We start from the raw sequence: 15,761 nt of genomic DNA, 5'->3' as shown, positions 1-15,761 counted from the left end.
TATTCTCCTTCTCGGAGTCTGCAAGCTGGGCTCGAACATCTTTCAGTTCCATGCTCAGCTTGGTATTGGCGTCTTGGAGATTGTTTTTCTCCCGCCTGACCTCAGTCAGCACGCGTTCGCCAGCCTTTAGCTGTCGTACGGCGTGCTGCTCCTCCGGATTCTCTCCGGATTCATCTGCAACATCTATTATTAGATCTGCAGCCATGCCGCATGCTATATGGTACCTATCATTCTTTGAAAGAAATGTTACCAGCTGGGGACTTTTTAGGTTCCTTCAATCGGCAACAGCGGCCCGAAGTTGGGTCTTGCATTCCTCCAGCTCCTGTGACAGTCGACCATTCTTCTCTGTAAGAACCTACACAATAAGATGATCCTTAAATCAGTTCTGCTAACTGTTTCAAGTATCAGGGGCTACTGATACATATAATCGTCAGATTTTCTTACCCGAACATCCTTTACATACTGGTCCGTGGCTCTGGCTAGACCATTTTGAGCAGCACAGAGGTACGCCTCTCCAGAATTGAAGGCATCAAATGCCACTGGTGAGAAGCAAGCGTCGCGGAGTACGGCCCGGCGACACCTATGATTCATGGCGCTCTCCACTTCTGAATGTGTAGAGGATAGCCTATCCGCATCCTCTGTAGGGGGACTATCCGGTGTCTGCCCCATCTCGTCTTCCGCCTCTATGTCCGGTCCTGGAGCCCGACTGGTGGAAGCATGATCGGCAGCCTCACTGGACATATTCCAGTGAGCGTTTTTTCTGTTAAAGAAACATGGACACCATTACATTTCAAGAAAGATGACAACCACGGAGCAGGGTTTCTGTCATACCTCTGCGTCGGCGTCTCCGTCCTGATCGCCTTCCTTTTTGGCTTGCCCGGCCTCAGTGCCTCTTGTTGTTGCTGCAGGTTCGGCATGGCGTCCCGAATGCCTTCCCTGTAAAAACACCATATGTATATGGTAGGTGAAGTGTCTAAAAGGGGATCCTAGTTTTTGGAGTTGGGATTTTTGGTTTTTCTTACGTGCGACACAGGAAGCAGTCTGGGATAATCGGCCGTAATGGCAACCATGGCGTCATCACAGCTTAATTGATAGAACTGCCGGTCTATCAGCTCCATGAATATGTCCGGATCTTCTTTGAGTCCGGCACCGAGGGCCCGGTCAGGGTCCTCTGGTTGTGGAGATGGGCTGCTGACCTCCCTTATGGCTTTTCACAGTTCCTGCCGCAAAATGGCAAGGTGAGTACTTACGACAAAGAATGCGGGAAGAACGGGAGTAAGGAGATATAACTCACCCAGCTTGGAGGGTTGTACATGGAGAATCCATCCTGTGGCTTGATGCGGATGAACTCCTCTTCCTCTCCCTTGAACAATTCGGATAGAATTTTTGCTAAAGCGGCAGCGTTGTCCGGACCCTTACGCCCGCAACGGGTGGCGTCATCTTCCCCGTTAGAACACCACAAGGGGTGCCCTCGATATTGAAGTGGTTGCACTCCCCGCATTATGCATATTGACATAACCTCGATTACTGTCAATCCTGATTGAGCCGGCGCTTTAATCCGGTTCATCAGGTAAAGGACTTCTCCGTTGTCTTCCTCCTGGGGGCTCTATGGGTGCCAACTTCGGCGTTTCTTTAGAGGAGCATTGCTGAACTCAGGAAGACCCTGCCGAACAGCGTCCGGAAGGGGGACGTCCTCCATATAAAACCATTTCGAAGGCCAGTCTTCGGACGTCTTCTTCGGAGTACCGGACAGGTATCCGGTTTCGGCGATGCGCCATATTTCGGCTCCACCCACTTGATAAAGTGACCCCTTCTGTGTGCGAGGGACGAGGCAAAATAACCTTTTCCATAGCTCGAAATGAGCCTCGCAGCCCAGGAATAACTCGCAAAGGGCAACATAGTCGGCGATGTGTAAAATGGAAGCAGGGGTGAAATTATGCAGTTGGAGGCCGTAAAACTCCAGGAGCCCGCGGAGGAACGGATGAATCGGAAATCCGAGTCCCCTCAATAAATAAGGGACAAGGCATACCCGCTCCCCTATAGAGGGGCTGGGGAAGCTCTCCGCTTGCTCCCCGCCATTGTAGGTGGCGAGCCCGGCTCAGAGGGCACCATATACGCCGGAAGGAGAAATCCCTTAGTCTGCAGTTTGACTAATCGACTGTGTGGGACTGAACACCTCTCCCAATCACCGGGCTTAGGGCTACGGGGGCGGGAGGAGGAGCTGTGGAGGTCGGCCATGCTGGAGTGGATCTTTCTGAAGCACGCTTCGATGATTCTCGCTGGGGGAGGATGATATGGATTGGATCTAAGAATCCCATCCCTTTAATAGACAATTTATTTATCTGGCTAGGGGGGCGAATGTAAAAACGCCCTGGCGCCTCGCATTCATTTGACGCGTGGAAGATAGCCCTTATTGGGTGCATAAGCCAAGAGGTTCAACATTTATGGGACCAGACACTGCTTAACAAACGTTCGAAATTTGGAAAAGAACCCGCCTTGCAATGCCGAAGACAACACTGCGCGCGGGACTCATCGTCATTGAAGCCTGGTTCGGGGGCTATTGAGGGAGTCCTGGATTAGGGGGTATCCGGACATCCAGATTATATCCTTTGGCCGGACTGTTGGACCATGAAGATACAAGATTGAAGGCTTCGTCCCGTGTCCGGATGGGACTCTACTTGGCGTAGAAGGCAAGCTAGGCAATACGGATATGTATATCTCCTCCTTTGTAACCGACCTTGTGTAACCCTAGCCCCCTCCGGTGTCTATATAAACCGGAGGGTTTTAGTCCGTAGGACAACATACAATCATACCATAGGCTAGCTTCTAGGGTTTAGCCTCTCTGATCTCGTGGTAGATCAACTCTTGTACTACTCATATTATCAAGAATAATCAAGCAGGACATAGGGTTTTACCTCCATCAAGAGGGCCTGAACCTGGGTAAAACATCGTGTCCCCTGCCTCCTGTTACCATCCGCCTTAGACGCACAGTTCGGGACCCCCTACCCGAGATTCGCCGGTTTTGACACCGACAGCAGCGCTCTTCTGATTCTACATAGCCAAGACCACGAGCACGCTCTCGGCGCCGCCCCCCGTCCAAATTCTCCAGGCTATTCGAGACCACTCCCCACCGCCGTCGCCTCATCGGTTAGACCTTCTCGCTTTCCCCTTTATTCACGTCTGGTGATGGTGTTGTGTACTGTGTGTGGGATGATACTGTCTTGGTATGCATGCTCTGCTCTGCTGGTCTACTGTACGCTGCTGCAATGTCTTTATGTCTATAGAACAGTGTATAATAGTTACACTGGCCATACCCCATATTACATACAACACGTCTAAACTTGTCGAACCATGCTCTCGGAGACTGTTTTAGACCATAACAAGCTTTCTTTAACCTGCATACCTTGCCAACAGTCTCAGGCGAAGAGAACCCCGGTGGGATTTCCATGTAGATCTCCTCCTGCAGGTCCCAATGCAAGAAAGCATTCTTCACATCAGTTTTATGTAAGGATCCTCACAATGTTCATTTTTGCTACTAGAGCGAAGGTCTCATCATAGTCAATGTCGTAGGTCTGGTTGTACCCCTCGCCACAAGCATTGCTTTGTACCTTTCAATATTTCCTCTTAGTAGGCAGCTTTCATGCAATTTCTTGCACTCCATATCAAGTTCACGTACCTTGATGGATAATTGACGAATAAAACTTATATATGCTTCATCATCCTTTACCACTGGTCATGGGTGCTTTAAGTTTATTATTTTGAGGAAGTCTTCAATTGAAAATAGGTGCTTTAAGTTTATTATTTTGAGGAAGTCTTCAATTGAAAAGCTATGTTCGGTAACATGGCTCTTGTCAAGCTCCTTTGTTGTATCCTCGTTGCTCCCCATCATCTAGACACTTTCTGCCAGATTGGGTTCTGGTTTACCTACAAACTTAGCAAGGATAACAGTTTGGCTTTCAGCTATTTTTGCAACATGTGCTTCCATGGTGTGAGTTCTTTCTTGAAGAGCCTGCACATCAGTGGTTAGTACGTCAATTTTTTCACCTATCCATGTGCAAAATTATTTGATCTAGCATGCTAAAATGAGAGGGGTGACAAAGGCTATGTTTATTTTAAGCTCTAGGGAGCATGCCAAATTAAGTTAATTTAGCTTTACACTCTATCATTACCTCGAATAAATTTAGCTTCCTCGTTTTCCTATGGGCCTTACAACCTAACTATTTTATGGTATATGTGGTGCAAGAATGCTATAAGAACCTCACAAAGTTAGGACACCCAAAGACACAACATCATTACCACATTATCTTGTTCTATGATGAAAGCTGCAAGGAAGGCTAGTTTGTGCTCTTTCCTACTCGTCTTGCTTATTGCCTCTTCTAGTAAGTATAAATTGGTAAGCCAAAACCCTAACCTTGTGAGGCCAATTTATACTTGCTAGTAGAAGCCATAAGCAAGATGAGTAGGGAAGAGCACAAACTAGCCTTCCTCGTAGCTTCCATTGTGGAACAAGAGAATCTGGTAATGTTATGGGATGTTATGCAAAATAATTGGTTGACGTTTGATGTATCACATGACACAAACTAGCCTTCCTCGCAGCTTGCATTGACACTCTCTATAATATTGGAATGTTATGCAACATACTAGGTTAACACTGGTGTACCAGAAAATGAATGCATTTTTAGTGCTTATTAGAAACGAAATATATATTTGACACTCTGCTATCATGCATCATCATGTTATTTGATCATGTGTAATCATTGCATACAAATCGATGAGTGTCCACAATCATTCTGTTATTTGATCATGTGTACCTTCATAACGACGCTCACGTAATGTGATGGTGGCTTGGTTTCGAATGTGGAGTAGGCGCAATATCTGCTGATGCAGGAGATGTAACATGAAGTTGACCTCTTTCATGGTGGCATCCGTCCCACACCAAGAACATGTGCGCCTCCCGCCCCACCTACACCATGCTCTATCCTATCGTCACCCCTAATCCCCTCTCCCTCACCGTTCACCATCTTCGTCTCGCCATCACCCTTTGACATCAGGAAGATGATGCTTGGGCAGTGAAGCAGTGGCACAAACATGATGATTGGTGGAGGTGTTCCCTTGTCGATAAAGTACCTCCAAATTTTTCTTTCACGAATGATGTGGAAACCAATATGATGGTCAATATCACATCAATTGCTACAAAAGAACCCAAGAACACTCAAATCGGAGTTCGGATGCGGAAGTTATGGCCAAATGGTGAAACAATCCTACGTAGTTTTTTTGGGGGCGAACGTCTGGCTTGGAAGGTGGACTATCTGGGGTAAGGCTGGCCGTCCAGGTTGGAAGGCAGACATCTAGCCTCGTCGATGATGTTTTTGAGTGTTCCAGCTCGACATCCGAGATGGGAGGCAGTGGTTCGAGATGGAAGCCAGACGTTCGGGCTGGTTTTTCCTTATCGTGATTTTGGGGTGCGAAACTCTATTTTAAGGCGGAATTTTGAGATTTTGAGGTCAAAATTGATGGGGAAAATAACAAATTGGGACATGGGAATGGAAAGGAAGGTAGATCAATTATTTTTGGAAGAGATCCATGGATCAAAAACCAACCTTTGTCACAAAATCGAAGAAATCACAAGAAATTAGGTATGGGGCAAAAAATTGTTCAATTAGGCAAGAAAAATTCAAATTAAGGCTAGAAGATGGGGGTGTATGGGCCTACAAATTCGTGGCAACCTTGCTCTTGATACCATATGATGTAGCGCTAGGCCCTTGATTTGCCCGATCTTCATGGATTGACGATGAATTTGAGGAAGACCATGGAAGAATAAGGGGAATACTCATGGAATCAAGGAAGAACACAAGGGAAAACACACAAATCAACACACAAGATGCACTAAAAGATACACATACATAGATCCATCATACAAATCATCTATAAGAGTGTGAAAGATCAAGATAGTGTTCTTTCCCAAGTCCAGAACAAGGAGGGCTTAAATTCTATGGACAAATCTACTCCTTGAGGTGGTCTTCTGCTTCTAGGGAGTCTTCCTCAGGAGGAGGTCTTGATTCCACTAGGGGAGATAGATCCCACATAAGGGACATACATGAGCTAAGCTCCATTGGTTTTAATTCTAGTCCTAGCTAACCCTTGAAAGAAGGTGAGGGATAGGTATATATATAGGCTAGTAAAAACAAGTTTAGTACATGGTTCCGACATGAGGTCTCGAGTTCGAGTTCCGCCGACCGCACACCTAACACGATTTTTTTGAGAGAGAAAAAGTGAGTGTTTGTTAAATCACTTTACAACGGATGACTACAACTGATCTGCATGGCATCAGCCTTACGCCAAGATCCGTGCAACGGCAAGGAAGGCGTTCACCAATGTTGACCTCCTAGGGAACTTCCGCCAGATATCATTTCTGATATATAACAAAACCAAGATACATGGATGTACTAAGCTGAATAGAACTTAAATTATTACTCATGGTAAAGATATCTTACGCATCAGTACATTGATCCCCTCAAATAGCACGTACTGATCCATCTTTACACCTTTTCTGCACACAATCTAATTTAAGGTACGTACCCGGCCATCTTCAATGGCAATAGAACTCGCAGTCATCCGCTGACGGGAAACACGTCAGGCCCGGCTTCACGCAGCAATAGCACTTGTACAGCTCCCCGCCATTGCCGGTACATCCCTTGAGACTGCAAAATATGGCGTTACGCTTGCTCTCACCGATCGCCGTCGAGTTCACCACAATGCCGTCAGTGGTCGTGTTTGTCTGACCATCTGAGATGCCTCTTCCAGCTCCGAGACGACCTAATCCATTTATCATTATACATGGTTGTCAGAATTCATCAATACATATAAATAGAAGAAGAAGAAGAAGAGATCATGAATGATGTATGCTTACACTCCGTTGTCGCAAGGCACCCGATGAGAAACAAGATGGTCATCACGCGCAGCAGGTCATTCCTCCTCATGCTGGATCGATCTTTGTTTATCCCTTTGCTGGATGGATAATCAACGGAAGAGGGAGGGAGGGAGGGAGGGAGTAAGTAATAACCATGAATGCCTCGCGCTATATACTAGTACGTACGAGGGAGGGAGGGAGTAGAAAGTTTGCATGCATGGTATGGAGAGATCGCGCTAACTAATGAAGATCAGAGAGCACAAAATCGTAGCCAGACACTGCTTGGAGGTTTCTTACCTTAACCAGAGTATTAATTTGCTTTCTCGGGATCACGGATGTAAATATCACGATTGCATAAAGATTACATGCATTATATTATCGACTAATTGACACAATATAATAGTCAAGCAATCCCATGAACCATGCGGGGAATAAGAGCATCTCTAAGCCATCTCCCTATTTTTATTTTTATTTTCTTTTGAAACTGGCAAAAGATTTTTTTTTTTGAGCATCAGTACAGACACAAGCGCTCATATACACGTGCATACACTCACCCCTATGAACGCACACACGCACACCCTACCCCTATGAGCACCTCCGAGAGACTTGAGCCGGCATATCATCTTAAGATTTACGAAGTCACTGAAAGTGTATCGCCGAAAATCCTGAAATAAATCCAGGAATAATGCGAGCACCAGGATTTGAACCCTGATGGGTTGGGGATACCACTGTCCACCTAACCAACTCAACCACAGATTGATTCGCAAACTGGCAAAAGATTTCACTTTCATCATTGATTAAGAAGAAGGTTTAGAGGTCTTTTGGCCAAAGGCCGAATTATAACGCATCACCCTTGCCGCGTTACATTACACAAGTATTTAGCCCCCACAAAGCACCACAACTTAGACTCGTCTTTAATTCTAGCGACACCAATCCCAACCGGCACAACGGCGCCACTGAAGACACGAGCCTTCCTCTCATTTCAATTTTTCCATGAGATTAGCAGCATTAGAGAGAGCATCGCCCAACGAGATTACGAAATGTTGGACGCAATTAGGTCCACCATGTTTTTACTGAGTCCACAGCCGCCCAGGGCGCAGGGTGCACATCAACCAAGCCAAGCCAAGATTTGATCATTCCCAAACTTGAACAGTGTAGCCACATTGGAAAAGAAAGTTTGCTGCCCTTTTTTTTGCACTTGCTTGCATAGGAGGCAATGGCTGCAGTTGGGCCAGCCCGGACGTTGAAGCCTATCAGCCGTCCAAATCCTATTATTGATAACTAGCCAAGCAAAGAATATACACTTGGGGGAGCCCAGTTCTTTCACACCAACTGTAGCATGTCCGAGTCCTCCAAACCAAGGAACTAAGCCTTATAGGACGACGCCGTGGAGTAAATGCCATCATTAGTGAGCTTCCAGAAGATAGAATCTGCCGCATCTGGGTTGGGATGAACAACCGACCCCCTCCCCCAAAGGTTGACGAACTCAGTGAGATGGCTGGCGGAGATGATTCCACCAGCATGCACTTGGGAGGCCTAAAAGTTGTTATGCAAAGCCTTTTCGACCGAGCAACCCCTTCTTCTATATAGATCAAAGATTTTCGGGACGATGTCTTTGGGCCTGATCCCATCAAGCCAAGCGGATTTCCAAAAAGAGTCACGAAGGCCATCTCCAACTAACACCTTGGTGGCAACCGCAAAATTATCTTTATCACTCTAAACACAAGGGTTCCCCTTACCTACCCAAGGCTTCACCGGGTCTAGCCACTCCGCCCAAAGCCAACGGACACGGAGAGCAGCCGCAAATTTCTCCAAGTTTAAGATCCCTAGGCCACCATGAACTTTGGATTTGCAAACTTGTTCCCAATTGATCTTGCATTTGCCATCGGTGATCTTGTCACAGCCAACCCAAAGGAAGGCACGTCGAAGGGAGTCAATCTGTTTCAAGATCTAAGCCGAAAGGTTTAACGCTGTCATGTAGTAGGCGATGGCCATGATGACAGACTTGACCAAAACCGCCATGCCCGGAGATGCTATCAGCATGCCCATCCAGGGACGTTCGGCATGGATGGTGAGCTATCACAAAAACAATGGACAAGCATGCCCATCCAGGGAGGAAGTTGGGCGGCAATCTTGTCTTCGAGAGGTTGGAAGTAAATTCTATTCAACCTTTTGACCGAAAAACGCAATCCAAGGTATTTCATAGGGAAGGAGGAGCGGTAGGCGGGGAAGGAATGAAGGAGATGGGGGCAACCAAGCTTTTAGTGCAGTTTGTGACCAAGCCGGTGACCTCGCCAAAGCCCGCAAGTGTTCCGGCGAAGAATTTGACTTCAGCTTTAATGGCGTAAGGAAAACCACAGCATCGTCCGCATATGAGGAGGCCCAGATCATCATCACATTTCCTCCAAGGGGGTGCAGCTTGCCTTGCTTGGTGGCCTTCTGAAGAATATGGTGGAGAGGATCAATCGCAAACACAAAAAGGAAAGGTGGGAGAGGGTTCCCTTGCCTCAACCCTCGGCCTAAGAAGATGGGACATCGAGGAACACCATTGAGAAGGACCCGCGATGAAGCAGGAGGGCCGCGACCCAGCCTCAGAAATGCGGCGGAAGGTGGTTGAGCAAGTCAAGGAGGGAATCCCAGCTGTTTTGAGGGTTAAGTTTTTTTGTGTTGACCAGGCCAACTTCGGTACAACCCCCCTTGAGGGCAGGTCTCAACACCAGCCGCACCTGCAATGCCGAGCCAACAATCTGGTTGCCACAGCAAAGAGCTACTCCCTCCGTTCCAAATTACTCGTCGCAGAAATGGATGTATCTAGAACTAAAATACATCTAGATACATCCATATCTGCGACAAGTAATTCGGAACAGAGGGAGTAGATATATAAAGCCTTAGAGCCTTTAAAAAAAGATCATCAATCCAAGTGATGTGATTAAGTATAACTACTATATCTCCTTTTCAGAATTAGTGATTCGAGAGTTTAATATCCAACTGCTCAAACAAACGAAGTATATTTACATCATAGACAACTAATAATCACATTATTGAGTTCTATCTATTACACTGACTGCACCATTATTGGCATTACACGGGTCACCCAGCTGCCATTCAGCATCTCCGGGCCCTGACTGACTAAATTCTGGAGCTCATATTTGCCCTACACCAAGAATTCCTAACATCCTGAACTAGTACTAATTAATTTCTGTACAATGGCTTATTCCCACCTCATTCAGCGGAACAAGAATTTACAACCGTAGTAACGTGTGTATTCACAGAACCAACCAAAGTAAAGCTATATTCACATTCAGGCGAGCGCTTTGTACCATGGGCCATAGACCTTCTCCGAGACCGTGGCCACCCTGATGAGCACTTCAGCCGCCTTCACCACACGGTCAGCGAGCTTCCCTGCGCCGACACGGCGCAGGGCCGCATCCGCCAGCTTCTGGCCCTTGGCGCCGCTGCCACTGAGGACGACGCCACGGAAGGCGCAGTGGACCGCCCGGGAGACCTTCTTGAAGACGACGTCGTCCGCTTGGAGGCTCTTCAGGAGCCCCCGGGTTATTATCTGCCTCCTTGCCTGAATCTTGGCGTCCGACAAAGAGCCGGCTGAGGCCGATGCGCTCATCATCGCCTCCACAATCTCTTCAGTGCCTGCCTCCGGGGAGTTATCCAGCAGCTTCACCAGGGCGCCGAAGAGTTCTGAGATGACAGCCTCCAGCTCGGGAGGGGTGATCTTAGAATTCTCACTCATCAGGACTTGACGCAGGACGAGCATGCTGCACAAACAGTAGGTTCAGTTAGCACACAATGAAACATTTCGTCCTGCAGGCTAGGCTAAAATTATTAAAAGTAGTTGGTTGTTTACCTCGTAGAAATTACAATCACTTCTTGAAATTGGCCCTGCACGGCCCTCAATCTCAGAAAGTTAAGGTGGAAGCTCTCAGGAGTTGACTCCAATTGCAAGCCCTCCATACAACTGATAAGCTGCAACAAGCCAACCCTCACAAGCTTGTCAACCTTTTCTCCCTTGCACTCAGGTAAACCTGAAGTGCCTGCTGAAGGTACAGCAGCTGTTGGAGCTCCATGGCCAGCTCGGAGCACTGTAACAAGGGGCTGAGCCTGCCACAAAGGATTAAACTAGAGTCAGGAACCAGATAACAAATAGAATGCCGCTATGCTACTGATGCTATTAAGACTCTGCATAGTTAGAAACTCACATGATTTGCTGCTGGCAGAACTGAAAGAGAGCCCAGATGTTCCCTCCATTCTGCGTCCATGATGCTCTTTGATGCTGAAATCCACTGCAGACTTACAGGGAGAGAAGCTGACGCATTAGCAGGAGGTCCACAGCGATCGCCGAAAGCCTTCTGCAGGTATTCCACTCCAGCCGAGCCTTTTATCATCGGTTGCATCAGCTGAACATATGCCTTGTTCACTTCTACTTGCAGTTGCTGTTTATAACAGAAAAATGTTAGAATTCCACTGCATAAAAACAACTGCAGTTAATTATAGGACAAGTTTAATGTATTAACACACTCAACACACCTTTATTTCTTCCAGAGTGAAACGCAGGCCCTTGATGACAGCAATGACGAACGAGCTGACTCCATTATCATTATCTTCAGAACTTGCAGCCAACTCGCTCAATAATTTGTCATGACTTGCCTTCATCTCATCATCCTTTGCAGCAGCAGACAGCTTTCTGACCATATCCAGAGAGTACTGCAAAATCTGCCCCAGATATTGGGTGTCCTGGGAGCCTGACTCGAGTACCTTCATTTGTACAGGATCAAAATTATGTCAATGTTTCATGAATAAGAAAAAAGAAGCAAATCGATGACAAATTTCTATATGCATAACACTGGGATCTTACCTGGGACAAAATTTCGAGGTCAATGTTCTCATAGATTTCCTCCTTCCATCCCTTGGGAGCCAAGTCGTGCAACGAATCCCTCACTTCCTTTACCAGGTTGATCAGTTGGCTGTAGTCAGGTTTGTCTCCTTTCATTGAGTCAGTAACCACATCCCAGAAAGCTTTCTCCATTGTATCCCTCACTTTGTCTTGGAAATCCTTCTCGATGGTGCGGGCATCATTAGAATTGCCAGCAATCACACCACTGTCCTCATGAAGCATCTCATTGACCATCTGCTCATTCTCTGTAGGCAGATTCACTGGTGATGTGCTGCTTGATGCTGTTTCGGAACTAACATTGACCTCAGAAGGCGGGAGCTTTCCAGATGAATCAATGCTCAGAGGAGTAGATACGTTTGCAACAGGTGCGGCCAATGGACTTCCATTCTCCTTTGCTTCGAAGAACTTTGACCTTGCATCTGAGAGAGCAGAGTCCATCCGCTCAATCCCTGCATCACCACTCAGATGCTGAACCTTCTCCCTTAGAAGTTTGTGGTCGTCAGAAACCTGCTTCTGAATGGCCTTCATATCATGGGTGAGGTTGTGTGACCGCCCGTCGGCAGTTAACTTGCATGTTTGCATCATTGACAGCTCAAGCTTGCATGCAGTCCTAACAAGATCACCCTCCAATGATCTTGCATCTTTTACTTTCCACACCACAAATCTGTAAAGGTAGGTGCACCAAGCTTTGTCAAAATTAACCAGCCGAGTCTTGAATTTACTTTGACCGGCAACATCATCAGACTTCTGGTAACTACATGATTCAGCAGCATCAAGAAATGGCTGCCTTGAGGCACTTCCCGGTCCCTCGAGTGTTGTCTTAACCAACAGCTCAAACTCCCTGACAAAGTTTGCTGCTGACTCCATGAGTAGCTTCTCTTGCTCACCATCTCCACTTAAAACAGCACTAGGATGAGCCAGGATCATGTAAGCACAGAGTGCGACCCTCAGTGAATATCTAGACAACCTGCTTGTTTCAGAAGTTCTGGCTGGCCTTTTTGCTGCAACCCTTGTTCTTCCATCTCTACTCGGAGGTACCTTCCTCTTTGGAGTCACAAGGCGTTTCAGCAGATGGTCAATATTTTCTGCAGATGATGAACTTGCTGACTGACAAAGAGTCACACGCCTCTCGAACCGGTCAAGTAATGCCTTAGTAGCCTCAAGAGCTGTGGAAGATCCCATCAGCATAGCTAATTCCTCAAATGGCATTGACTTCACAGATTTTTCATTAATTCCCAAAGCATCATAAGCTTGAGCTAAGGCAAGTGTTGTCTTCCTGGACTTCACGAAACTTCTCCAGCACCTACAGTATACGAGAAGAAAACTTCAATTAACTCGAACGTGCAAATACAACCAAATAGTTAGTATTCAAGTAATTTATCGTATGGTAGTAATACCTTGCAAGCTTTCTTGAAAGAAAATCTGCATGCTTGATGTAGTCGGCATGAGCAGAACTGCATGGACCTCCTCGCTGCTTTAAATATTCATCTCTCTTCCTCTTGGCCTGTTCAAATAAGATAACAAATCAGATAAGAAGCAGAACATAAGAACTAAAACTGTAATCAGCGCATGTATGACAACACATACCCTCTGAAGTTTGCTTTCAAGATGTTCTTTCAATATAATCCTCTCTGCTTCTCTCTGGCTGCTTACAGTCATGTCTGCTTGTTGAATATGCATGATCCGAGCGTGAGCCTTCCTCTTCTCAGCTTCTAACAATGCCAACCGTTTCTTCTCAGCAGCAGCACGCTTTTCCAGGATAGCAGATTGCACCCGCTCTGTATACTTGCTCTCAGATGTCGCCTTCTGCACCAGGGACCTTTCTGTTCTCTCCTTCAGTGCGGCCCGCCTCTGCATATCTGCATGCAGAAGGTGCATACGGTTTTCCTCTGCCTGCCGAACACGAGTCTCGACTCTAGTCTCAAGTTCTTCCTTCTCCTTCTCAATCCGCATTTCCACATCATTCTTCGCTGCTTGTCGGAGTTCATCCAACTTGGCTAACCGGTTCTGTGCCTTTGCCAAGAGGCTTAGCCTTTTCTGCTCAGCTGCCTGAAGCTTGGCTTCAAGGTACTGTCCGTAATCTTCCTCTTGAGATGACCACGATGGGCTCCGTGGCTTCTTCCTTGCTTTGCAGGATAACCAATCGTAGAATTGCTGCAGAGAAACAATTGAACATGAGCTAATTTGATCAAGCATGTATGGCTAATTCACTTCAAACCTTCTATTAACCAAAAGAACGTTAGTTGTTTCTATTAGCCCCTACCAGGATTACAGCAACCAACAGAAGTACAGAAGTTGCAACTAAAATTTCAGCAGTACAAGTGCAACGTATGTTACTTCTAAGCCAAACCAAGTGGTCGATGATGAAAGCAAACTATCCTAACAAACTACAATAAACCTGAAACCAATGGCTTAGCAGTTACAATCTACAATAATTTCACCTTTATTAGTTGATTAAGAAAAACTTTCCTTTTAACAGGCGATAATTTGTTACTAATACTCTAATTGTCCCTGTTTACGCTTTCACCGAACTGCAGATAAAATTGAGACCTTTTCAATAAGGGGAGAACGCTTCAGTCCAAACACCGGAAAACCCCAAACAAAAGAAGAAGAAAAACGCGGCAAAATCCAACAGAAAAGCAATTCGTGGCACCCGCGAGACCAACTTCAGCTCACGACTACCTACCGCCTAATTTTTTTCCAAAGGAATTCTTTCACATACCCACAACTTTCACAATTACGACAGTATTTCACATACTTATACTTAGACGTCCAAAGTTACTGTAAATCTTCCAGGAACAATACCACTTCTGTAGAATATAAAAATAATAATACCACTTCAACAGCAGGAAACGCAACAAGACGAGGATAACAGGCTCACGACTACCTACCGCCTAAAAGTTTCCCAAAGAATGTTACTTTCCCCCACGAACAGGCTCAACCAAAGGAATTCTTTCACATACACGCAACTTTCACAATTACGGCATTTCACATATACTTGTACTTAGACGTCTAAAGTTACTGTAAATCTTCCAGGAAACGCAACTATCGTTCACCAGTGCATAGAAAAAAGCAGTTCTCAACACTTCGAATTCACACTTCACGCCCCCGACTTCGCAGTCCACCGTGAGGAGGAAGAAGGGAAAAAACGAAAGATAAATGTAGGAAACTAAAGGTATCCGACAGGGAGAACCTACCTGCCTACGGTGGTCGGCCTCCTTGAGCTTGGCCTCGATTTCCTTGGCGCTGGCAGGGCCGCCGCCGCCGCTGGTCCTGCCCTCGAGCAGCCTCCTCCTGATCTGCGGCGGCACCCTCGCCGCCGCCCCCTCCTCCACCGGTATCTCCATCGCCACCGGCTCCCTCACCCCCATCACCGCACCGATCAAGCTCCCCTCCGTCTCCCTCGTCGATCGAACTCGCCGGCGAATCCCACAAGCAATCTGTTGTTCCTTCTCCCTTGCTTGCGCCACTGCTTTACTCCACTTGTTTCTCGAGTTTAGTTTCTTCCGCGCCGTCCTGGGTGCGCCACGCGTGGCGCTATATAGGTGTAGTACCAGGTACTCCCCGGGGAAGCGGTTTCCGAATCGCAGAGCGGATCGGACGCTCGGGCCGGAGCCGAGACGGATAGGGAGACGGCGTTTCGGTTATTTTCACGGCGTTAAGGCATCTCCAATGCAAAACGGCGCTAAGAGCATCGATGTATATTTGAAGATATATATATATATATATATATATATATATATATATATATATATATATAATTTACATCATCAAAAACATCCAACTTCAACAGATAATGTATAATTGGAGATGTAAAAGACTAGTGCTCCAACAAATGATGTAAATACATCTAATTCGACTAGTACATCATTTCAAATAGAGCAAGTTCATTTGGAGCAAATATAGTTCTTAAAACATAAATTAAACATAGTTTAAGCTACT

At 46.4% G+C, this 15,761-nt stretch overlaps 1 protein-coding gene across 1 annotated transcript; it reads right to left on the bottom strand.

Moving 5' to 3' along the window:
• Positions 1 to 9,874: 9,874 nt before the first annotated feature.
• LOC119355219 lies at positions 9,875 to 15,306 on the bottom strand. The gene is made up of 8 exons (XM_037622000.1): positions 15,017 to 15,306; positions 13,407 to 13,973; positions 13,217 to 13,323; positions 11,781 to 13,122; positions 11,453 to 11,680; positions 11,125 to 11,358; positions 10,773 to 11,026; positions 9,875 to 10,683 (listed from the first exon to the last, which is right to left on the bottom strand). The coding sequence occupies exons 1-8, from the start codon at positions 15,188 to 15,190 to the stop codon at positions 10,212 to 10,214; spliced, it is 3,378 nt and encodes a 1,125-aa protein (XP_037477897.1). The 5' UTR covers positions 15,191 to 15,306; the 3' UTR covers positions 9,875 to 10,211.
• Positions 15,307 to 15,761: the final 455 nt, after the last annotated feature.

Source organism: Triticum dicoccoides, chromosome 2A, assembly GCF_002162155.2.
Source record: "Triticum dicoccoides isolate Atlit2015 ecotype Zavitan chromosome 2A, WEW_v2.0, whole genome shotgun sequence".
Taxonomy (NCBI): Eukaryota; Viridiplantae; Streptophyta; class Magnoliopsida; order Poales; family Poaceae; genus Triticum; species Triticum dicoccoides.
Note: the sequence above shows the minus strand (reverse complement) of the source record. Positions and strands in the feature narration are given on the sequence as shown.

What these genes read in the sequence shown, in the direction of transcription:
- LOC119355219 (XM_037622000.1), bottom strand. Translation starts at nt 15,190, where the DNA reads ATGGGGGTGAGGGAGCCGGTGGCGATGGAGATACCGGTGGAGGAGGGG. An exon ending in AGGCCGACCACCGTAGGCAG is followed by an intron (nt 13,974 to 15,016) that starts GTAGGTTCTCCC and finishes GTTTCTCTGCAG; the next exon opens with CAATTCTACGATTGGTTATC. An exon ending in TTCTGCCAGCAGCAAATCAT is followed by an intron (nt 11,027 to 11,124) that starts GTGAGTTTCTAA and finishes CCTTTGTGGCAG; the next exon opens with GCTCAGCCCCTTGTTACAGT.